Raw genomic sequence first — 17,923 nt, 5'->3', positions numbered from 1 at the left:
TCTTACACTGTAGAAATATTGCAGTTTGACACCACTTTAACTGCCATGGCTCCATCCTACAGAATCCTGGGATCTGTAGTTCTGTGAGGAACCAGCACTCTTTGGCAGAGAAGACTAAAGATCTTGTAAAACTGAAAATTCCAGGATTCCATAGGATGAAGCTACAGCACTCAAAGTGGAGTCAAACTGCATTATTTCTACAGTGTAGATGCACCCTTAGTTTTGTTTGGAGATACCTGAAGGTGGCCAGGAGGAAATGCTGCTAGAATTTCCATATCTGCTGCAGTGTTTTGGAGTAAGCAAGTCTCACTCCTGCCATTGCAAACAGATGATCACTCCTGCCTTTCCAAATCACACAATATATATAGCCAAGTCTTTTCCAGGCAAACATTCTCAGAAGATGTCAGCCACAGGCGAAACGCCAGGAAGAAACTCTGCTAGAACATGGCCACATAGCCCGAAAAACCCACAAAAAACTATGGATGCCGGCAATGAAAGCCTTCTACTTCACAGATGATACAATCCTAAAATAAACAGGAAACAAAGGAAATAAATCTCAACAACAAAATAGTCAAATCATAAAAGGCTTTAAAAAGATTGTATGTACAGCGCTGTGTAAATTTACAGCGCTTTATAAATAAAGGTTAATAATAATAATAATAATAATAATAATAATAATAATAATAATAACTGGTCACTGATAAACAGACCAGTTTTAATAGTATTAAAAACCTTAAAAATACCAATATTAAGATACAGACTAAATCTGTCTATATTGATTTGAAGTCTGTATTTTAGTAGATATTTTCACGATTTCTTCTCATGCATTAATTGCTGTTATAAATCTCTGTAGTACAGGCCCTAAAGCAACCTGTTACTGTATTTTAATTCAGGTATTTGGATTATTAAAACTGTTCTTTATATGGCCCTGAGAGCTGGATTACAAACTAAAACATCAAAGTACTTGATTTTCAGAGTTATCAATGTCACAAAATATTGTTATGCCATTATGGAAATAGGAACCAATTATTTTGGGGAAATCACACTTTATGCTCACCTGCGTGCCAGGTGCCCTCGAGTGTGTCTCTGGATTATTATTGCTGCCTCTCTCATCCTTTTGTACTTCAGTCTCTGCAACCAGCCACGGACTGTCTTCTGTATCATGATGGTAGCAGCACGGAACTTGTCTGCCCGTAGTTTCTCCAAGTACGCCACCTGGCCAGCACGGAAGAAGATCTTGGTACGCCCAAACTGGAACTTGTCAGGATCCTTTCGAAAAACATAATAGGCAAATGGATTAAGGAAAGTAACATTCATTTTTTTCATCAGCACATAGGGTTCTGTATGACATTTTACAGTGAAATGAAGCAAAAATCTCATATCTCTACCAATCACAGGTACCCCCAAAATGACATATTTATTACTTATTTTATTTATATTGGAAAAAAGGCAGAATCATCATCATCATCAAGTACTCAGATTCAGTGTGTTTTGGTGAACTTCATGGTATAAACAAAGTGGCGTACTCCGTGGGTGTTGCTGATGAAAGAGAGGGAAGGAGCTGCCACTTTATGCATGATTATTTAATATAAACATACCAGGAAAAGATATATCTCTGTGCACACTATGTGGATAATTCAAATACATATGTCAGGAAAATGAGACAGATCATCTCTGAAGGAACTTAAGAACTCAACATTTCTATTGCTTTGCATGCAGCCTGCACTATTTTCCTCCAAGTCTTCCCTTCCTTTCACAAAAGACTCCCAGGTCCATCAGGCTATATCAGTGTCTGGTCAACTGGGATTTTTTTTTTTGGGGGGGGGAGGTTAAGTAGGAAGATAGAAACAGTGACTTCAGAGTGCCAAAGCTGCATGAAGGTGAGAACAGGTAGCCTCTTAACCTTGGTTAACACTCACCTTAACTAGGCTTTCAAGCAGTGTTTTACATGCCAACTTTTTGTCTTCCTTTTTTGAGACATCCCGTTTTTTCATAAGAACTCGATACCTGTTCAAAAAGTCATGGTAGGTCCACCTGGAAAGGAAGCAAAAAAGGATTTAAATGAATAATGAGAGAACAGTCTGGGAAAGGTAGAACAATAAAGATCTCAGATGAAAACCACTGCAGGGTACAAAAACACATAGTGGCTCCTTAAAATACACAGTGGGATTAGAGCAGGCATTTGAAGAACAGTGAGTAAAGCTGCCAACCAAGAGTGTTAGAGTGTTTTAAATTCCTGCCACAAAAGATGTAAGGCAACCTGGATTGGTGGCTGAAAATAAAATAAATAAAATAAAAATGCCAGATCTCTCAAGCTCCTTCCATTACTGCCAGATGCATTCAAGTTCTATATCCAGGTTGGGCAAGTCCTATATCAAGGTTGTGAAAACCCAGGGGGCCACATTAGCACCCCAGGAGACCTTGGAGGACTGCACATCCTCCCTGGCAATACTTTTTTTTTTGCCACAAATACCCCAGAAGACATTGGGGTGGCATTATTCCATGGTTTCAGGCCTACTCCAGCCATTTTAGGCCAAGGAAAAGCCTTTTTTCTTTTCTTTTTTTTTAAAAATTTCTTTATTACAATTAAAAACGAACAAATACACATGACAAAATAAAAAAAAAACAAAAAACAAATAAACATTTAAATTTACAATTACATACCATTATATACCATTAACCATACAACATATAATACATTTACTACAATAGATATTCCACCAACTCATTTAGTCTGATAAACATACCACATAAAACTAAACTCTCTACAAGGCTATTACTACTCTTATCACTCTTCCTATCCCACCTTCCTTTACATTTGGAAATATCTAAACTATAAGCTAAAAGTTTATTCCTCTTATTTCAAACAAAAAAGAAAAAAAAATTCACATGGATAATCATCTTGACATATCTTTACTTCTCAACCAGTGATTATTTATAGATTAATTATGTTACCCTTATTTTCATATATATCCAAACATACCCATTCTTCCTTCATAGTTTCTTCTGAACTTCCTTTCAATGAGGCGGAGAGTATGTCCATATTTTTTGCCTCATATAACTTGATTAGCCATTCTGCATTAGATGGAATATTTACATCTTTCCAATATTTAGCGTATAACATTCTTGCGCAGGATACCATATACAAAATGATTCTATAAGATTTTGTATTTTTTATGCTTTGAGTTATGTTTAAAAGAAACAATTTTGGATCTAAAGTTATATTTATACCTAAGATATTTTGCATTGTTTCTAGAATTCTTTTCCAAAAATCTTTTGCTTTCACACATAACCACCACATATGTATTAAACTCCCTTCTGGTTTCCCACACTTCGAACAATTATTATTGCCTGTTTTATATATATGGTTAATCAAGTCTGGAGAAAGGTACCATCTATGCATCATTTTGATATAGTTTTCTTTGTAGTTTTGGCACAAAGTAAATTTATTTGTTTCTTTCCAAGCCTTTTCCCATTCTTCCAGAGTAATTGTGCTCTTAATGTCCTGCGCCCACTTTACCATACAGTGTTTAATGGTTTCATTTTCTAAATCTCTTTGTTTTAGCACTTTATAATATTTAGATATATGTTTTCCCTGCTTATCCATTATGATCTCATCTATTTCATTACCTATTGTAGTCAATCCTGGTGATTTATTATCCTCCATAAAGCGATTTCTTAGTTGGGTATATAAAAACCAATCTTGTATGTTACCTCTCTTGTTAATTTCTTCCATTGATTTCATGGTATATTTCCCCGTAGTGTCTTTAGTTATTATATCTGCATATCTTAACCATGCATGATCCTTGCTTTTAGTTCTGCTATAATATGCTTCCTGTAATGATACCCAGGAGGGAATACTATTATAAAATTGATGTTTAATTTTTAACCAAACTTTAAGTATTGCTCTTCTGATGATGCGTTGATTAAATATGCTATCCTTCTTAGGTGTATTATACCATAAATATGCATGTATACCCATATTCAAAGCATAACCTTCTATATTCAACAAGGCATCATTTTTTAAAGTACACCACTCTTCTAGCCACTTTAAACAAACAGCATAATAATATAATCTAAGGTTTGGTAAATTACACCCCCCTTTTAATTTATCTTCTGTTAGCAATTTCCATTTTATTCTTGTTTTCTTACCCTGCCATAGAAATCTTGTTAATTCTCTTTGCCATATATCAAAGTATTTATCATTAGTCATAATTGGAATGTTAGAAAATAGGTACATCAACCTTGGCAATACATTCATTTTGATCAGGTCAATTCTTCCTAAAAAAGATAAGTTATGTTTCGACCATTTTCTTAAATCTTTTTTTATCTCTTCCCATATTTTTACATAGTTGTTTTGAAACAATTCGATATTTCTGTTGGAAAAATAGATTCCTAGATATTTAATCTTAGTCTTTATACCAAATCCTGATCTTTCCCTTAGTTGTTTTTCTTCTTCCTTGCGCATGTTCTTACAGAGTATCATAGTTTTTTCCGAATTTATTTTAAATCCTGCTAAAGATCCAAACTCATTTACGACTTGATTTAATATATCAATGCTTTCCAAAGGATCATTTAGAAAAACAATAATATCGTCTGCAAAATTTTTTAGTTTATAAACAAAGTTTTTGATTTTAACCCCTTCAATTCCTTTCTCCTCCCTAATTCTATTGGCCAAAACTTCAATCAATAGGATAAAGAGTAAAGGGGACAAGGGGCACCCCTGCCTTGTACCCCTTTTAATACTAAAACATTTGGATTTCTCTTCATTGATTAATAATTTTGCTTTTTGGTCTTTATAAATTGCACCTATCCACTTTAAGAAATCTTCACCCATATTGATTTTTTGAATAACTTGAAATAGAAATTCCCAATCCACCCGATCAAAGGCTTTTTCCGCATCCAGTGATATACAAGCTAATTTTTTTTCATTATGTTGTTCATAATATTCCAAAATGTTAATAAGTGTCCTTATATTACTATAGCCTTGTCTTCTCGGCAGGAATCCATTTTGATCATGATGTATATAATTGTTCAAAATTTTCTTAAGACGTTCTGCCACTATTGATGTAAAAATTTTATAATCAACATTTGTTAATGAAATAGGGTCTGTAATTTTTTATTTCAACAAGATCGTTCTCTCCCTTAGGGATGACTGTTATTAAAGCTTCTCTCCATGTATCTGGTATACCATAAGTCTTAATTTCATTAAATGTATTTTTAAGTGGTTCCACAAGTTCTTCTTTAAATTTTTTATAATATAATGATGATAAACCATCAGGACCTGCTGCTTTTCCTAGTTTCTGTTTCTGAATGGCTTCTATTATTTCATTACTGGAAAATTCTTTGTTTAGATTCTGCTTTTGTATCTCTTTAATTGACTTAGTATTTTGCTTCTTCAAATATGCTTCAATTTTATTCTCTTTATTTTCTATTTCTATCTTGTCATCATATAACTCTTCATAATATTTTACAAATTTTTCTATACTCTCACTTTGTGTTGTGTAATATTTGTCATTATATCTTATTTCATTAATTATTTTCTTCTCTTTATGCTTTTTTATTTTTTGTGCCAATAGTTTTCCTGCTTTGTTTCCACTTTCGAAATTCTTCTGTCTTATCATTTTCATTTTTCCGGAGATCTCTTTAATTGTCATTGCTTTAATTTTTTCCTGTAAGATCTGTACTTCCAAGTTTCAGTTTTTTATCTCCTTTCTCCTTCCATTCTCTTTCCTTTCTTTGAAGTCTACTTTGTAACTCTAATTCTTCCCGTTTATTTTTCTTTCTTTGTTCTATATTTATTTTAATTAAAATTCCCCTCACCACTGCTTTACTTGCATCCCATATCGTCTTCATTGGGAGATTGTCTAATGTATTTTCCTTAAAATACCATTTTAATTCTTCTTTCACTCTAGTTATCACTTTTTCATTATTTAATAAATCAGTGTTCAATCTCCAAGAAAAATCTATTTTTCGTTCTTGAATTTTTATTTCTATGGGATTGTGATCAGAGATGGGCTTTGTAAGAATTTCCATTGATTGTATCAGCGGGAGTAAATTTTTGGTTGCTAAAAATAGGTCTATCCTTGAGAAAGCATTGTGCACTTCCGAAAAGAAAGTATATTCTCTTGTTTGACCATATTTATGCCTCCACACATCAACTAAACCTACCTCATCCATCATTTGAAAGAAGATCTTTGGCAGTTTCCCTTGCGTTTTTTTTATATTTCTTCCTGTATTAGCTTTTCTATCAATTTTAGGATTTATAACCGCGTTAAAATCTCCCAATAGCAGGATGTTATCATATTTAAGTTCCTGGATCTTCTTATATTGGTGAAATAGATCTCTTTGTTCTCATGTGGTGCATAGATTCCTATTGCTAAAAATATAAGATTCCTCAGTCTTATTTCTACTGCTATATAGGTTCCATTAGTGTCACAAAATATTTCTTTAGATTCGTATTTCTTATTAACATAAAGCGCTACTCCTTTTTTCTTCTTCTTCTTCTTCTTCTTATTAACCTTTATTTATGAAGCGCTGTAAATTTACACAGCGCTGTACATGCAATCTTTTTAGTTAGACGGTTCCCTGCCCTCAGGCTTACAATCTAAAAAGACATGACACAGAAGGAGAAGGGAGTGGTGGAGGGAAAGGGTAAGAGGTCCAGCAGTTCCTCTCAACCTCCGAGGTCTGGACCAAGGCAGATGGACTGGAGGGAGGGCAAGGCTTCATTATTTGCTGTTGATGCATAGCATGCGCCTAATTTTGGGTTTCTTAAATATTTTACTTCTTCCTTTTTGATTTTGGTTTCTTGAATGCATATAATGTCACTTTTTGTTTTTTCTAGTTGGTGAAAGATTATATTCCTTTTATATTTGGAGTTTATTCCTTTTACGTTCCAAGATAATATTTTAGTTGACATTTTGCTTGATTATTTGCTTATTGTTTAATAAAATGTTTTTGTTTTTTTTTATTGTTGTTGTTTTTGTTGTTCCACCCCTTCCACCCCTTTTGTGAAAAAGAAGTTTTCTTTTTTATTTATTTATTTTTTGTGTAAATTTCTATATAGCTTATAATTAAGTGTAAGGAGAGAAAGAAAGAAAGAAAAAAAAATCGAAAACTTTCAGTTTTTTATTCTTAGTTCCAGTTAAGAAGATCTGTTTCTGTTTCTGTTCTTTCCAATGGATCAAATCTTTCTAATTCTTTAACTGTCTTTTCCTTGTTTGTACCATTATTTTTACTAGCTCTCCATTCCTTTGTTGGGTAATCTCTTTTTCCTCCATTCTCTTTGTATTCTTTTCTTAACTTCATCTCTATTTCATTGGCTTTATCTATCGTATCTATTTTGTATCTTCTTTGCTGGTAAAAAAAAGATAGTCCTTCAATTCTATCCCATCTGAAATCAATATTAATATTTTTCAAAAGACGTGTCAAGGGTTTATATTTCTGTCTGTTCATCATGATTTGTGGTGGTATGTCTTTAAAGATCTTTATCTCCCTATCTTCTATCCAAAGCTTATTTTCATAGCTTTGTTGAATAAATCTATCTCTTACTTTAGTTCTAGCAAAACATATTGCAACATCCCTTGAAACGTTTCTGTCTTTATTTTGAGGAGAATTTATCCGAAACATTTTGTCTATTTCCATTTCCATTTCCTCCGGAGTTATGTCAACGTATCTTGCCAAAGCCGGAATAAGTCTCTCGTACAAATCTTCTTTACTTTTTTCTGTTAGTCTTCTTAATTTAATACATTTTTCCCGGTATCTTAATTCATTATTCCATTCCATGCGTTTTTGTTCTTCTTGTTGTTTGTTTAATTCTTTGGAGGACTTTTCTAGTACAGGGGTACCCCGGGTTACGAAATTAATTCGTTCCGCCGCCGCTTTCGTAACCCGAAAATCTTCGTAAGGCGAAAAAGCCATAGGCGCTAATGGGGAAAAGCCGCGATTTCGTGCGAAATAGCGCCGAAAAGCACCAAAAAAATTTTCGTAACCCGAAATAACCTTCGTAACACGGAACAGTTTTTTTAAATGGATTTTTTTCGTAACCCGGAAATTTCGTAAGGCGGCACATTCGTATCCCGGGGTACCACTGTATATTAGTTCTTTCTTTTATTTGTTCAACTTCTTTCTGTGTTTTATTGAGATCAGTTGTTAACTTGTCCATTTTTTTCCCTATGATTTCTAGTTCTTTTTTAACGTCTTTTCTGATTTCCGTTCGAGTGTCCTTTATTTCCTCTCTTAGTTCAGCACATGCAGTCCTAATGTCCTCTTTAGTTTCCATCCTTGCTTCCTTCATTTCTTGTTGTAGTTTCCTTATTTCATCTAATATTCGAATGTTTGGGTCAATTATCTTAATGGAATCTTCCATAGATCCTCTTCTTTGTGTCGTAAGCAGCAGTTGAGATTGTGTTGACCCTTTGCTTATTTTTGCCATTTTTTCTGTTCTTATTTGCTGTTCCTCCTGCTCAATGTTTAAAGTTAAATTAACTCAGCATCAATTGGATATACAAATATATTAACATTCATTAACCAATAAACAAGAAAATACTTCTATATAATAACCGACTTTCTTATGTCTTACACAGCCATTTCACCTTTCTTTGTACACCAGGATTATGTATAGAACAAAAATATTTTTATCTATTTATATTTTTTTCCAATTAAGTTCCTCTTATTTAAAAACCATTGACACCTATTATTATTTTTATACAACTACAGTATTACTTTGAAGGAAGGAGAAAGGTCAAATTGTAAAGTTTAAAGATAAAAGGAGAGAGAAAAGGGAAATGGAAAAGAGAAGAGAGAGAGAAAGAAAGAAAGAGAGAGAGAGAGAGAAAAAGGAAAGAAAGGAAGAAACCCACACACACCTATAAGTTCATTCAGACTATCAGGTAGTCAAGGGATATTGTTTTTAGATTTTGGATCAGCTAAACCTCACAATTATAGTTATTCTTATTCAATGTTCTATTATGTAGGGGGAGAGAGAAAAAAAATACATATAAATTTAAACAAAGTAACAATCTCTTACTCTTTCTTTTCTTCTCTTTGGCCTGTTACAGACAGCCAAAATAAAGCTGCTTCGAGTCACAGTGGCGGTATGGTGTTTCAATGATGCATGCGTCCTAAGAGTCCGAAAGCCGCACCAAAGCCACACTCCAGTCCTAAGGACTTGAGTGCAGCTTTGGTGTGGCTTTTGGACTCTTAGGACGCATGCATCATTGAAATACCATACCTCCAAAGTGACTCGAAGCAGCTTTATTTTGGCCTGTCTGTAACAGGCCTTTGATTCTCTTGTTTCCATATGTTTTCTTATATATATTAAGGTAAAGTATGTCCCAATGTATATCACTCTTCTTCCTTGTCTTTTCCCTCACTACAGCTCCAAACACTTTTCTTTTAGCTCTTTATATGGTTGTCTTATCAACTTTATGCTGGTCAGCCCAATTTTCTTAGTCTCTTCCCCAAACCTCTCCTCTTAAACCTTGTGAATGTCCTTTCCAATAATTTCTTCTCACTTTGGCTTACCCCAACTATGCCCACGCCTTGCAAATGCCGCTTGCGCGTCCCTCTCCTCTCCACACTCTGTTTTATCCGCCTCCGCTTAGTTTCTTAAACATTCACCCCTGATTTAAACTCCCCTGAGCATGCGCAAATTCTCTTTCCAAGTTGGTTCTCCCTTAAGGGCATTGTAGTCCACAAAGGTTTCTGGGAATTGTAGTCCAGCGCTTCCCAGACTGCTCTTTCCACTCTGGTGTTTCCAATATCAGAGATGATAAATCTTAGAAGCAGATGAAAACAAGGGGTCCTCACCAAAACTTAAATAAAGTCCTGTAATTCTTTTTATTTCTTTCGTTGGCTATTTCTTTCTAAGTTAAGTCTCCCTTAAGGGCAATGCAGTCCGCAAAGGTTTCTGGGAATTGTAGTCCAGCGCTTCCCAGACTGCTCTTTCCACTCTCGCGTTTCCAGCACCGGAAATCTTAGAAGCAGATGAAAACAAGGGGTCCTCACCAAAACTTAAGTAAAGTCCTGTAATTCTTTTTATTTCTTTCGTTAGCTATTTCTTTCACCATGGATACTTTAGGAATATTCAAGTAGATAGTCCAAATGTAAATTATAAACGCTTTATCGTTTAGCTTTATCGTTGAAACTCTTTTTAGCGTGGAAGGCAGCACCTCCGTAGCAAAATGCGGATGCAACAGCGGGAGACCACAACCCTGCGGCCAAAGTTCTTGTCTTGTTAGACTTTCTTTGGACCCCCCTTTGGGTTGCCAAGTTATTCTTCCATCCCAAGAAGAATATGGACGGGTAGATAGTGGCCCCGTTCCATCCAGAACTGCTGTTGTGAAGGTTAGGGTGGAGAGATTCTCTCCCCCACGTCCTTCTCTGTTGCCTCCCACACCGGAAGGTTCGGAAAAGCCTTTTTTCTAACAAGTGAGCAGAAGTAACTTCCTATTGCCTTGTGTTTTCAAAACAGGCTTAAGTTGTCCTGGATTTGGGGGGGGGGGATGAAAAATGAGGACATTTTGGGGCAAAACAAAATGTGAAACAAAAATGGCTTTAGGAGCTGCATGCAGTCTATGGGCTGCACCATCCCATGTCTTGCAACAAGCAATTATTATATGATTGCCCACCAGGTTCTACTAGGAGCCATCTATAACACTCATCTGCCAGGTTTTGTACCTGATTCCAGCTCATGTAAAAATCTCCCACGTTAGCTCAGGGATTCTGGGAATTGTGGTCCAAAAAAGGGAATGCATCCTCTGGGTCTGCTCAATGTTTTAGAAACACAGAGTTAGCAACCCTAATCTGAACCTTTGTCCATCTAATGATGAAATTAAGGCTCTTGATATCCCCCCTGATAATAGTCAACTCAGGGTTTTGGGGTCTACTTTTTGACAAAAATTTCTAGACTTATTCATGAGTATATGCAGTAGCGATTTCAGGCTGCATGTATAAACAGTCAGTGGGAAAGTGGATTTCTGATTTATACAGCCATTAGACAGAAAATACTCGTAAACGATGTGGAATGTAGTGAACCTAATGCAGCTGCTGTGAATTTCTCAGACTCCATATGTGTAAATCAGGACAATCTAGGTTTATAATCATTCTCCAGTTGAGAGAATGCAGGCCTTTTGCAAGCAATGCTTCTGAAACACAAAATGTGGTTGCTGCTGTGGCCTTTGTTAAATCTTTAATCACTGATTAAATCTTTAAATTAAAATTTTGGGTACAGATTTGGGGGCAGTGCTTTGCAACCATCAGACTGTGGCAAAGCTCTAATTCAAAGAGCTTGAACACTATATTTTACTGCTTGGAAGAGGCCTCTCCTGCCATCATGTTTAGATTTAGAGCCCAGAGTGGATTTGGAAATTGGCTCACTGTCTGCCAAGTTTCAGCCCAAAGCAAATTAAAACTGCTGAGTTATGGACCCCTCAAAACAAGCCTTTTAAATAGGACTGGTTGGAGATTCTGGACCTGCCAATTAATGCCATAATTAAATACATGCAAGTGTCAAAAAAATGAAAAACCTGAAAGGGAAGAGATAACCTCAAAACCCTGCAGCATGGGTACGAATTAGATAAGGAATGCCTTTTGCCTATAGTTTTCTGTAGCAGCTGAAAGTCATTCTCCAGCAAAAGCCAAAACAAAATTAATCATGGTTTGCTCTCTTTAATAAAGTATACTCCACAGACTTTGAGCTTTTCTCTTCTTAAATGCCAATAACACAAAGGGAACTTGGTAAAAAAAATAAGTATGTGAGTCCAGCAACCCTCAGCAACAACACTGGGCTTAATGCTCCTATAATTTTCCCTACTTCATACAAAATTTAGCTACTTTCTGGTGGTCTTTGTAGAACAGGGATGAAAAACATGTTGCTCTCCAGATTAAGACTCCGAATCCCACAATCCTTCACAATTTGGCTGTGTTGGCTAGATCTTATCTGAAAGCTGCAACCAATTAGATCTCAGAAGGATGAAGCAGGCTGGACAACGACTAGAGTGTCACTGGTGGAAGACTCGACATTTATCTGACAAGACACGTCATAGGACTTTTCCCAAAGCCTATCGAGTGGCAATAGCTGCAGCGAAGAAGTCCTTCTACTCTGCATCAATTGTGTCTGCAAAGTCCCGTCCAGCAGAGCTATTCAAGGTGGTTAAGAAGTTGACTCAAACTCCTTCCACCTTGAATCCTCTTTTTCAATCTATGAGAGCCTGCTGTGACGCTTTTAACGACCACTTTGCAGATAAAATCTCTCAGATAAGGGCCGACAGACGCCGGCATTAGTATAGAGTCAATGAGAGAGGTGTCTAGTGACTCCGTTAATGAGGTTATCTTGGATCAATTTCAGTCTTTGAGTACTGATGACGTAGACAAGCTGCTTGGTAAGGTAAAAAAGACCACCTGCCCTCTCGATCCCTGTCCATCTTAGCTGGCCATCCAGGGAGGTGAGGCACCTTTCAAGTTGCTACAATCCATAATCAATGCCTCCCTCAGGGAAGGTTGTTTTCCATCGAGTCTGAAATTGGCCATGGTGAAACCCATTCTAAAGAAACCTTCCCTTGATCCCCTGGACAAAAACAATTATTGGCCAGTATCTCTTCTTCCCTTCTTGGGTAAGGTGATCGAGAGGGCGGTTGCAAAATAGCTCCAAGCAGTTTTGGATGACACCGATTATCTCGATCCATTTCAAACTGGCTTCAAGTCGGGATACGGAGTGGAGACTGCCCTGATCGCCTTGGTCGATGATCTCTTACAATCTAGAAAGACCAGACTGGCGGTGACCTCCCAGAGGTCCTTCTCTGTCACTGCTCCAAAAACTTGAAATGACCTGCCGGAAGAGATTCGCCAATTATCCTCACTCAAGGCTTTTAAAAAAGCGACAAAAAACTTTCTCTTCCGGCAGGCCTTCCCCAATTGATAATATCCAGAACCAATTGAATCCCCCTCTTTTTATTCTTTTTTTATTTGTGGTTTGTTTTTTTAATTTTGATGTATTGTTATGTACTTTTTAACCATCTTTTACTGTTTAATTTTATAGTTGGGAGGGAGGGTTGAGTCGGGGTCTTGTGGGGCTTGTTGTTTTTATTGTTGTATTTTGTATTAACTTTGCTGTTACCCGCCTTGATTCTTAAAGCAGAAGAGGCAGGATATAAATAAATATTTATTATTATTATTATTATTATTATTATTATTATTATTATTATTATTACATGTTGTGAACCATGTGGCTGAAAGTGCACAGCAGAAGTATGGCTACTAGTTGTTTCTTCAAAAATGCACAAACTCGCTTCTCCTCATGTGCAGTTGTGAGAGTGCAGAGGGGTAAGAGTGTCCCATCTATCTGATCTGGTCAACTGCAGCAGCTTTGCAAACTAGTTTCCATTTTCCATATTATGTTTCATTAAGGCAAGCCCTGTGGACAAACCTTGGAGTTTATCATACAGAGGCAAACTGCCCAAATCGTGTGCAGAAATGAGTTTTCAAACCCAGAAAAAAACAGCAAAAGCAGGTTATTTTTCAGGGACATAGGGGTTAGTGAGCATTAACTTGACTTTAAAGTCGACAAAACATGCCACTTTTTACTTTTGGGATTTTTCCGAAAGTAAAAAGCAGTGTGTTTGATCGACTTTCAATTCGGGTTAATGTTGTGTTAATGCTCATTAACCCCGACGTCGTCTAAAAACAACCCCCTCTTTTGCAGTTTTTTTTACACTTTCTCTCCTGTTTAATGTTAGACGTCACCTGCAAATCAATCCACTTTTGCTGTTTTTTTCCAATTTAAATCCCGTTTTTGCATGGGATCCCGTTCATGTGATAAACTGTATAGGAAGGTTTTGTGTTGTTTTCGCTATGGTACATTTTGAAAAGCAAGTAAAGTTTACCAATTCACTACAAAGGGCCCTTGGTATACACTGGGGTTTGGTTCTAGGACCCTCTGTAGATACCAGAATCCACAGACACTCAAGTCCCAACATATACATTGGTGTAGTTAAATAGGGCTGCTTATATAAAACAGCAAAATTAAGCTTTGTTTTTTGAATTTTTGGGGGTAACTATTTTTGAACGGTGTTTGGTTGAATCCATGGATGCAGATTCCGTGGATAAGGAGGGCTGATTGAGCTTCAAAACACCAATCACTTTAACCACTCTCACTTTAAATACCCCTGCTTTGATAATTGCTATTAGAAATATTCCTAGAAATAATCCAAAATTCTTGTGATTTAAATAACAAGAACTTTGCCTTCTCTTCCTGAACTCTATCCCTTTACTTAGTGGAGTTCTTGATGGAGCTGGGGAGAAGGCATTGAGGAGGCAGTGTTGGCAGGCAGCGGGGAAAGCAGTAGTAGACATTTCTAAAAATCTGCAGAGACAGAAATTTTAGCTCTGAAAAAGAGGTCATGTCAGGGAAAAGGAGCATGTATGGTAACTATATTTTTGCACTCAAAACCTAGATATCTGCAATTAAAATAATTTATGTCTAGTAATCCCATTTGCAAATCTTGCAGTTTAAATATTCATTTTTAAAAAGGAAGAAAGGAAGCTACAGGAATACACAGACAGTGAAGACTGGAGAACAGGACTAGGCCTTGGGGGTATTTAAGGAGGAGGGCAGATTAGATAACTACACTTAAATTATATGCACCACATACAGCAAGTTCTGTTCATTGTTGTTATTCTGCTGAAAGAGTGCCAAGATGAAAACCAGAGGCACTGACCTTAGAAAAAATAACAGCACTAAAGTGAGCAAATACATTCTTTCAAAATAAGCGGTTTCAAACTATCTAAAGGAGGGTTTTTTTATAATCAAAATATTTGCTGTTATCTCATGTGAATGGGAGTTGTAGAATAAAGATTTTTTTAAAAGAGAAGGACCAAGGCTTTCTATAATGGGCTTTTCCCATCCACAGCTAAGTACTGGTGGTGAATGCAAAACAAAACAAAACACACACTCACTCCAAAAACATAGAGCCTGGCTCTTTGCTGACTAGTAAGAAGTGTTTCACATGACTGACTACCATTTGTAAGAACAATTACTTCACTACACAACAAATGACTGCTTTATGTAGAGCTTGGGAATGTTAATTCTCTTCAGTACAACTCCCAGAATTCCTCAGCTAGAGCTGTGAATCATCCTTTTCCAAGCTGTTATGGAATTGCAGACAGAAGATGATGATCTTCTAACGCCAGCTCTTACCCATGACAGCTAAACAGAACTTCCAGTTTCAGTGGTAGTATAACATGCTAAAGCGATGAAAGAACTAGATGAGATCCTAAAGAGTAAAGATATACAACTGATCACAAAATTGTCCAGAACATAGTATTCCCCATCACTATGTGCAGATCCAACAGCTGGACAGTGAAGAAAGCTGGTAAGAAGAAAATAAACTCATTTGAAATGTGGTGCTGGAGAAGAGTGCTGATGATATTGTGGAAAGCCAAGATCAAACCTGAAATCTCCCTGGAAGCCAGGATGATCAAAATGAGGCTATTGTACTTTGGCCACATTATGAGATGACACGATTCATTAGAAAAGACATAATGGGGTGAAACAGACTACCCCTTTGCACCCCCTTCTGGGCAGCTTGGAAGCGTGGCGTTTACACGCTGAATGTTCCCAAGCCAACCGGAAGCTGCCCAGCCATTTACACGGTGGCAGCTTCATGACGCTCTGGTGGCATGGCATTTACACACCCCTTGCCGCCAGAGCATCACGAAGCTGGCTTCCAGCCACGGTGCAGATGAAAAGGTTTTTTGCTGCCTGAAAAAGGAGCAGCTATTTGCGCTCCTTTTTCAGGCAGCTGCAAGGCAGATTGGAGCCAAGGCGTACAATCTGGTTTAGGAAGGGGTGGCTTCAAGCTGCCCCTTTTGCCAGTCTATTTCTTCCCAATGTTAAGAAAGGTAGAGGGTAGTAGAAAGAGAGGAAGACTGCATGCCAGATAGATAGACTAAATCAAATTGCTCACAGTCTTAAATTTGCAGGACTGAAGCAAAGAAGTGGAGGACAGGGGGTCTTGGAGATGTCTCATCCACAAGGTTGCTATGAGTCGGGGATGACTGAAGGGCAGTTAACAACAACAACACACTATGCTAGGTGGAACATCATAGCCATATTGCTACACCATCTATACTTTGCTTGTTGACTTTCCATAAACATCTGGATGGTCACTGAATGTTGGGTTCAGCAGGGCTTCTTTAACAGTGAACTCAGCCGAATGGAACTGAACTCAGTTGAACTCACTTCAGAGAAAACATATGGGGTTGACAGTGCAGTGAACATTCAATTACAAAGGGGAAAGTAAAAAGGTGACAGAGCTCAATTCCAAAATGAATGAAATTACTTCAGCCATCAACAATTAACCTAGCTTTTAGCTGGAGGGGTCCATCAACTGCCCTGACTGCTCCATCCTGAGTTATATTTCTTGGTTACTTTAATGTATGACAACACACTGTGAACTGGCTACTATAACCAGCTGTAAGAATACTGCTCAAGAATGTTTCTGCAGCAAAATTGGCACAGAACACGGCAAAGTATTTACAAAACCCGAGGCTCTTAAATAAAACAATTTTTAAAAGTGATAAATAAAGCTTGATTAGTAGCTACATTAATTTATGGACCCTGTTTTTCTAGAAGCGATCACAAGGCAGCTGATGACACATTACGAAAAATCATTCTGTGGAGAGGGGTGCCAAGGGAAAACATTTCAATTATGCATGTGCAATGTCTGTAAAAGTTTAGCAGCTGTGATTTTTACGCCAAACTGTTACAAGGCTGTAGCTTTCAACAGACAGCTCAGATGAACGAAAGAGGCATGAGTGAGAAGTCTGGAACATTCAAGCGACAACGCAAACTGCTCCTGGCTAGATGGGGTTATATATATTGGCTGAGGTGAGCATGCAACTGATGAGGACAAGTGAGCCATCAAAGATATTTCTGATATAGAATTAAAGAAAAAATCAAGAAATATTTTAATACATTTTCATGGGCCATAAAACAGTGGGTTTGTCATACTCATCATTTGCTTTTTGTACAAAAACAGCATTTATTTGCAGTGTCCTAAACAAATACTAATGCATTTTTTAAATACCGTATTTTCCTGCATACAAGATGACTTTTTAGCCCAGGAAAATCTTCCCCAAAGTGGGGGGTCGTCTTGTGCACAGGAAAAAAAAAAAGCCAAGCCTGCCGGTGGGTCCTAAAGAGAGCCTGCAGCGGCAAGCCTTCTCCTGAAGGCAAAGGAGCCATGTGGTGCGTCCCTTCCCTTCCTCCCCTTTCTTCTTTCATCTCCTTCTTTCCTTCCTTCACCCTTTCCTTTCTTTCCTTCCTACCTTTCCTTTCCTCCCTTCTTCCTTCCCCTTCCTAGGTTTCTCTCTCTTTCTCCACCATTTCCTTCCTTCCCTCCCTTTCTTTTTTCCTTCCTTCCTTCTCTCCCAGACTCCCTCCCTCCTTCCTTCCCTTTTTCCTCCTTTTCTTCTCTTCCCTTCCTTCCTTGCTCCCTCCCCTCCCTCCCCCCTCCTGTCCTCCTTTTCCCGGGCGGTGGCATTCCTCTCTGGGGAGGGATGGCATGAGGTCTTTCTACCTTCCCTCCTGACTTGGCTCAGTCCTTCCCACGAGAAGGAGCAGAGGGTTTCCCGTGCTCTGCCTCTGCCTCTCCTTCTCCTCTTCCCTTCCCTTGCATAGGATGGAGCCTTGTTGGGGGAAAGAAAGAGCTCCGGAGTCACTTGGGAAGCAAGGACCCACTTTTTATTGCCAGGCAAAAACACACTGCAGCAATAATCCAATCTGAGACTGCTTTAACTGCTCTGGCTCATTGCTAGGGAATTCTGGGAAATGTAGTTTTGTGAGAGATTGAGCCTTCTCTGTCAGAGAGCTCTGGTGCCACAATAAACTCCAGTTCCCAGGATTCCCTAGCACTGGGCC

At 37.6% G+C, this 17,923-nt stretch overlaps 1 protein-coding gene across 5 annotated transcripts in view; it reads right to left on the bottom strand.

The window, feature by feature from the left end:
* The window catches only part of MYO5B (myosin VB), a 391,629-nt gene that overhangs the window by 78,728 nt on the left and 294,978 nt on the right, over positions 1-17,923 (bottom strand). For all 5 annotated transcript variants that reach the window (XM_042448811.1, XM_042448812.1, XM_042448813.1 and 2 more), the window contains 2 exons: positions 1,920-2,034; positions 1,058-1,269 (listed from right to left, as the gene is read on the bottom strand). In XM_042448811.1, the coding sequence (XP_042304745.1) occupies positions 1,058-1,269; positions 1,920-2,034 (327 nt within the window). The remainder of the gene's footprint in view (positions 1-1,057; positions 1,270-1,919; positions 2,035-17,923) is intronic.

The sequence above is a fragment of the Sceloporus undulatus genome, chromosome 2, assembly GCF_019175285.1.
Source record: "Sceloporus undulatus isolate JIND9_A2432 ecotype Alabama chromosome 2, SceUnd_v1.1, whole genome shotgun sequence".
Taxonomy (NCBI): domain Eukaryota; kingdom Metazoa; phylum Chordata; class Lepidosauria; order Squamata; family Phrynosomatidae; genus Sceloporus; species Sceloporus undulatus.
The sequence above is the reverse complement of the archived record's forward strand: the minus strand, read 5'-3'. Positions and strand labels throughout refer to the sequence as shown.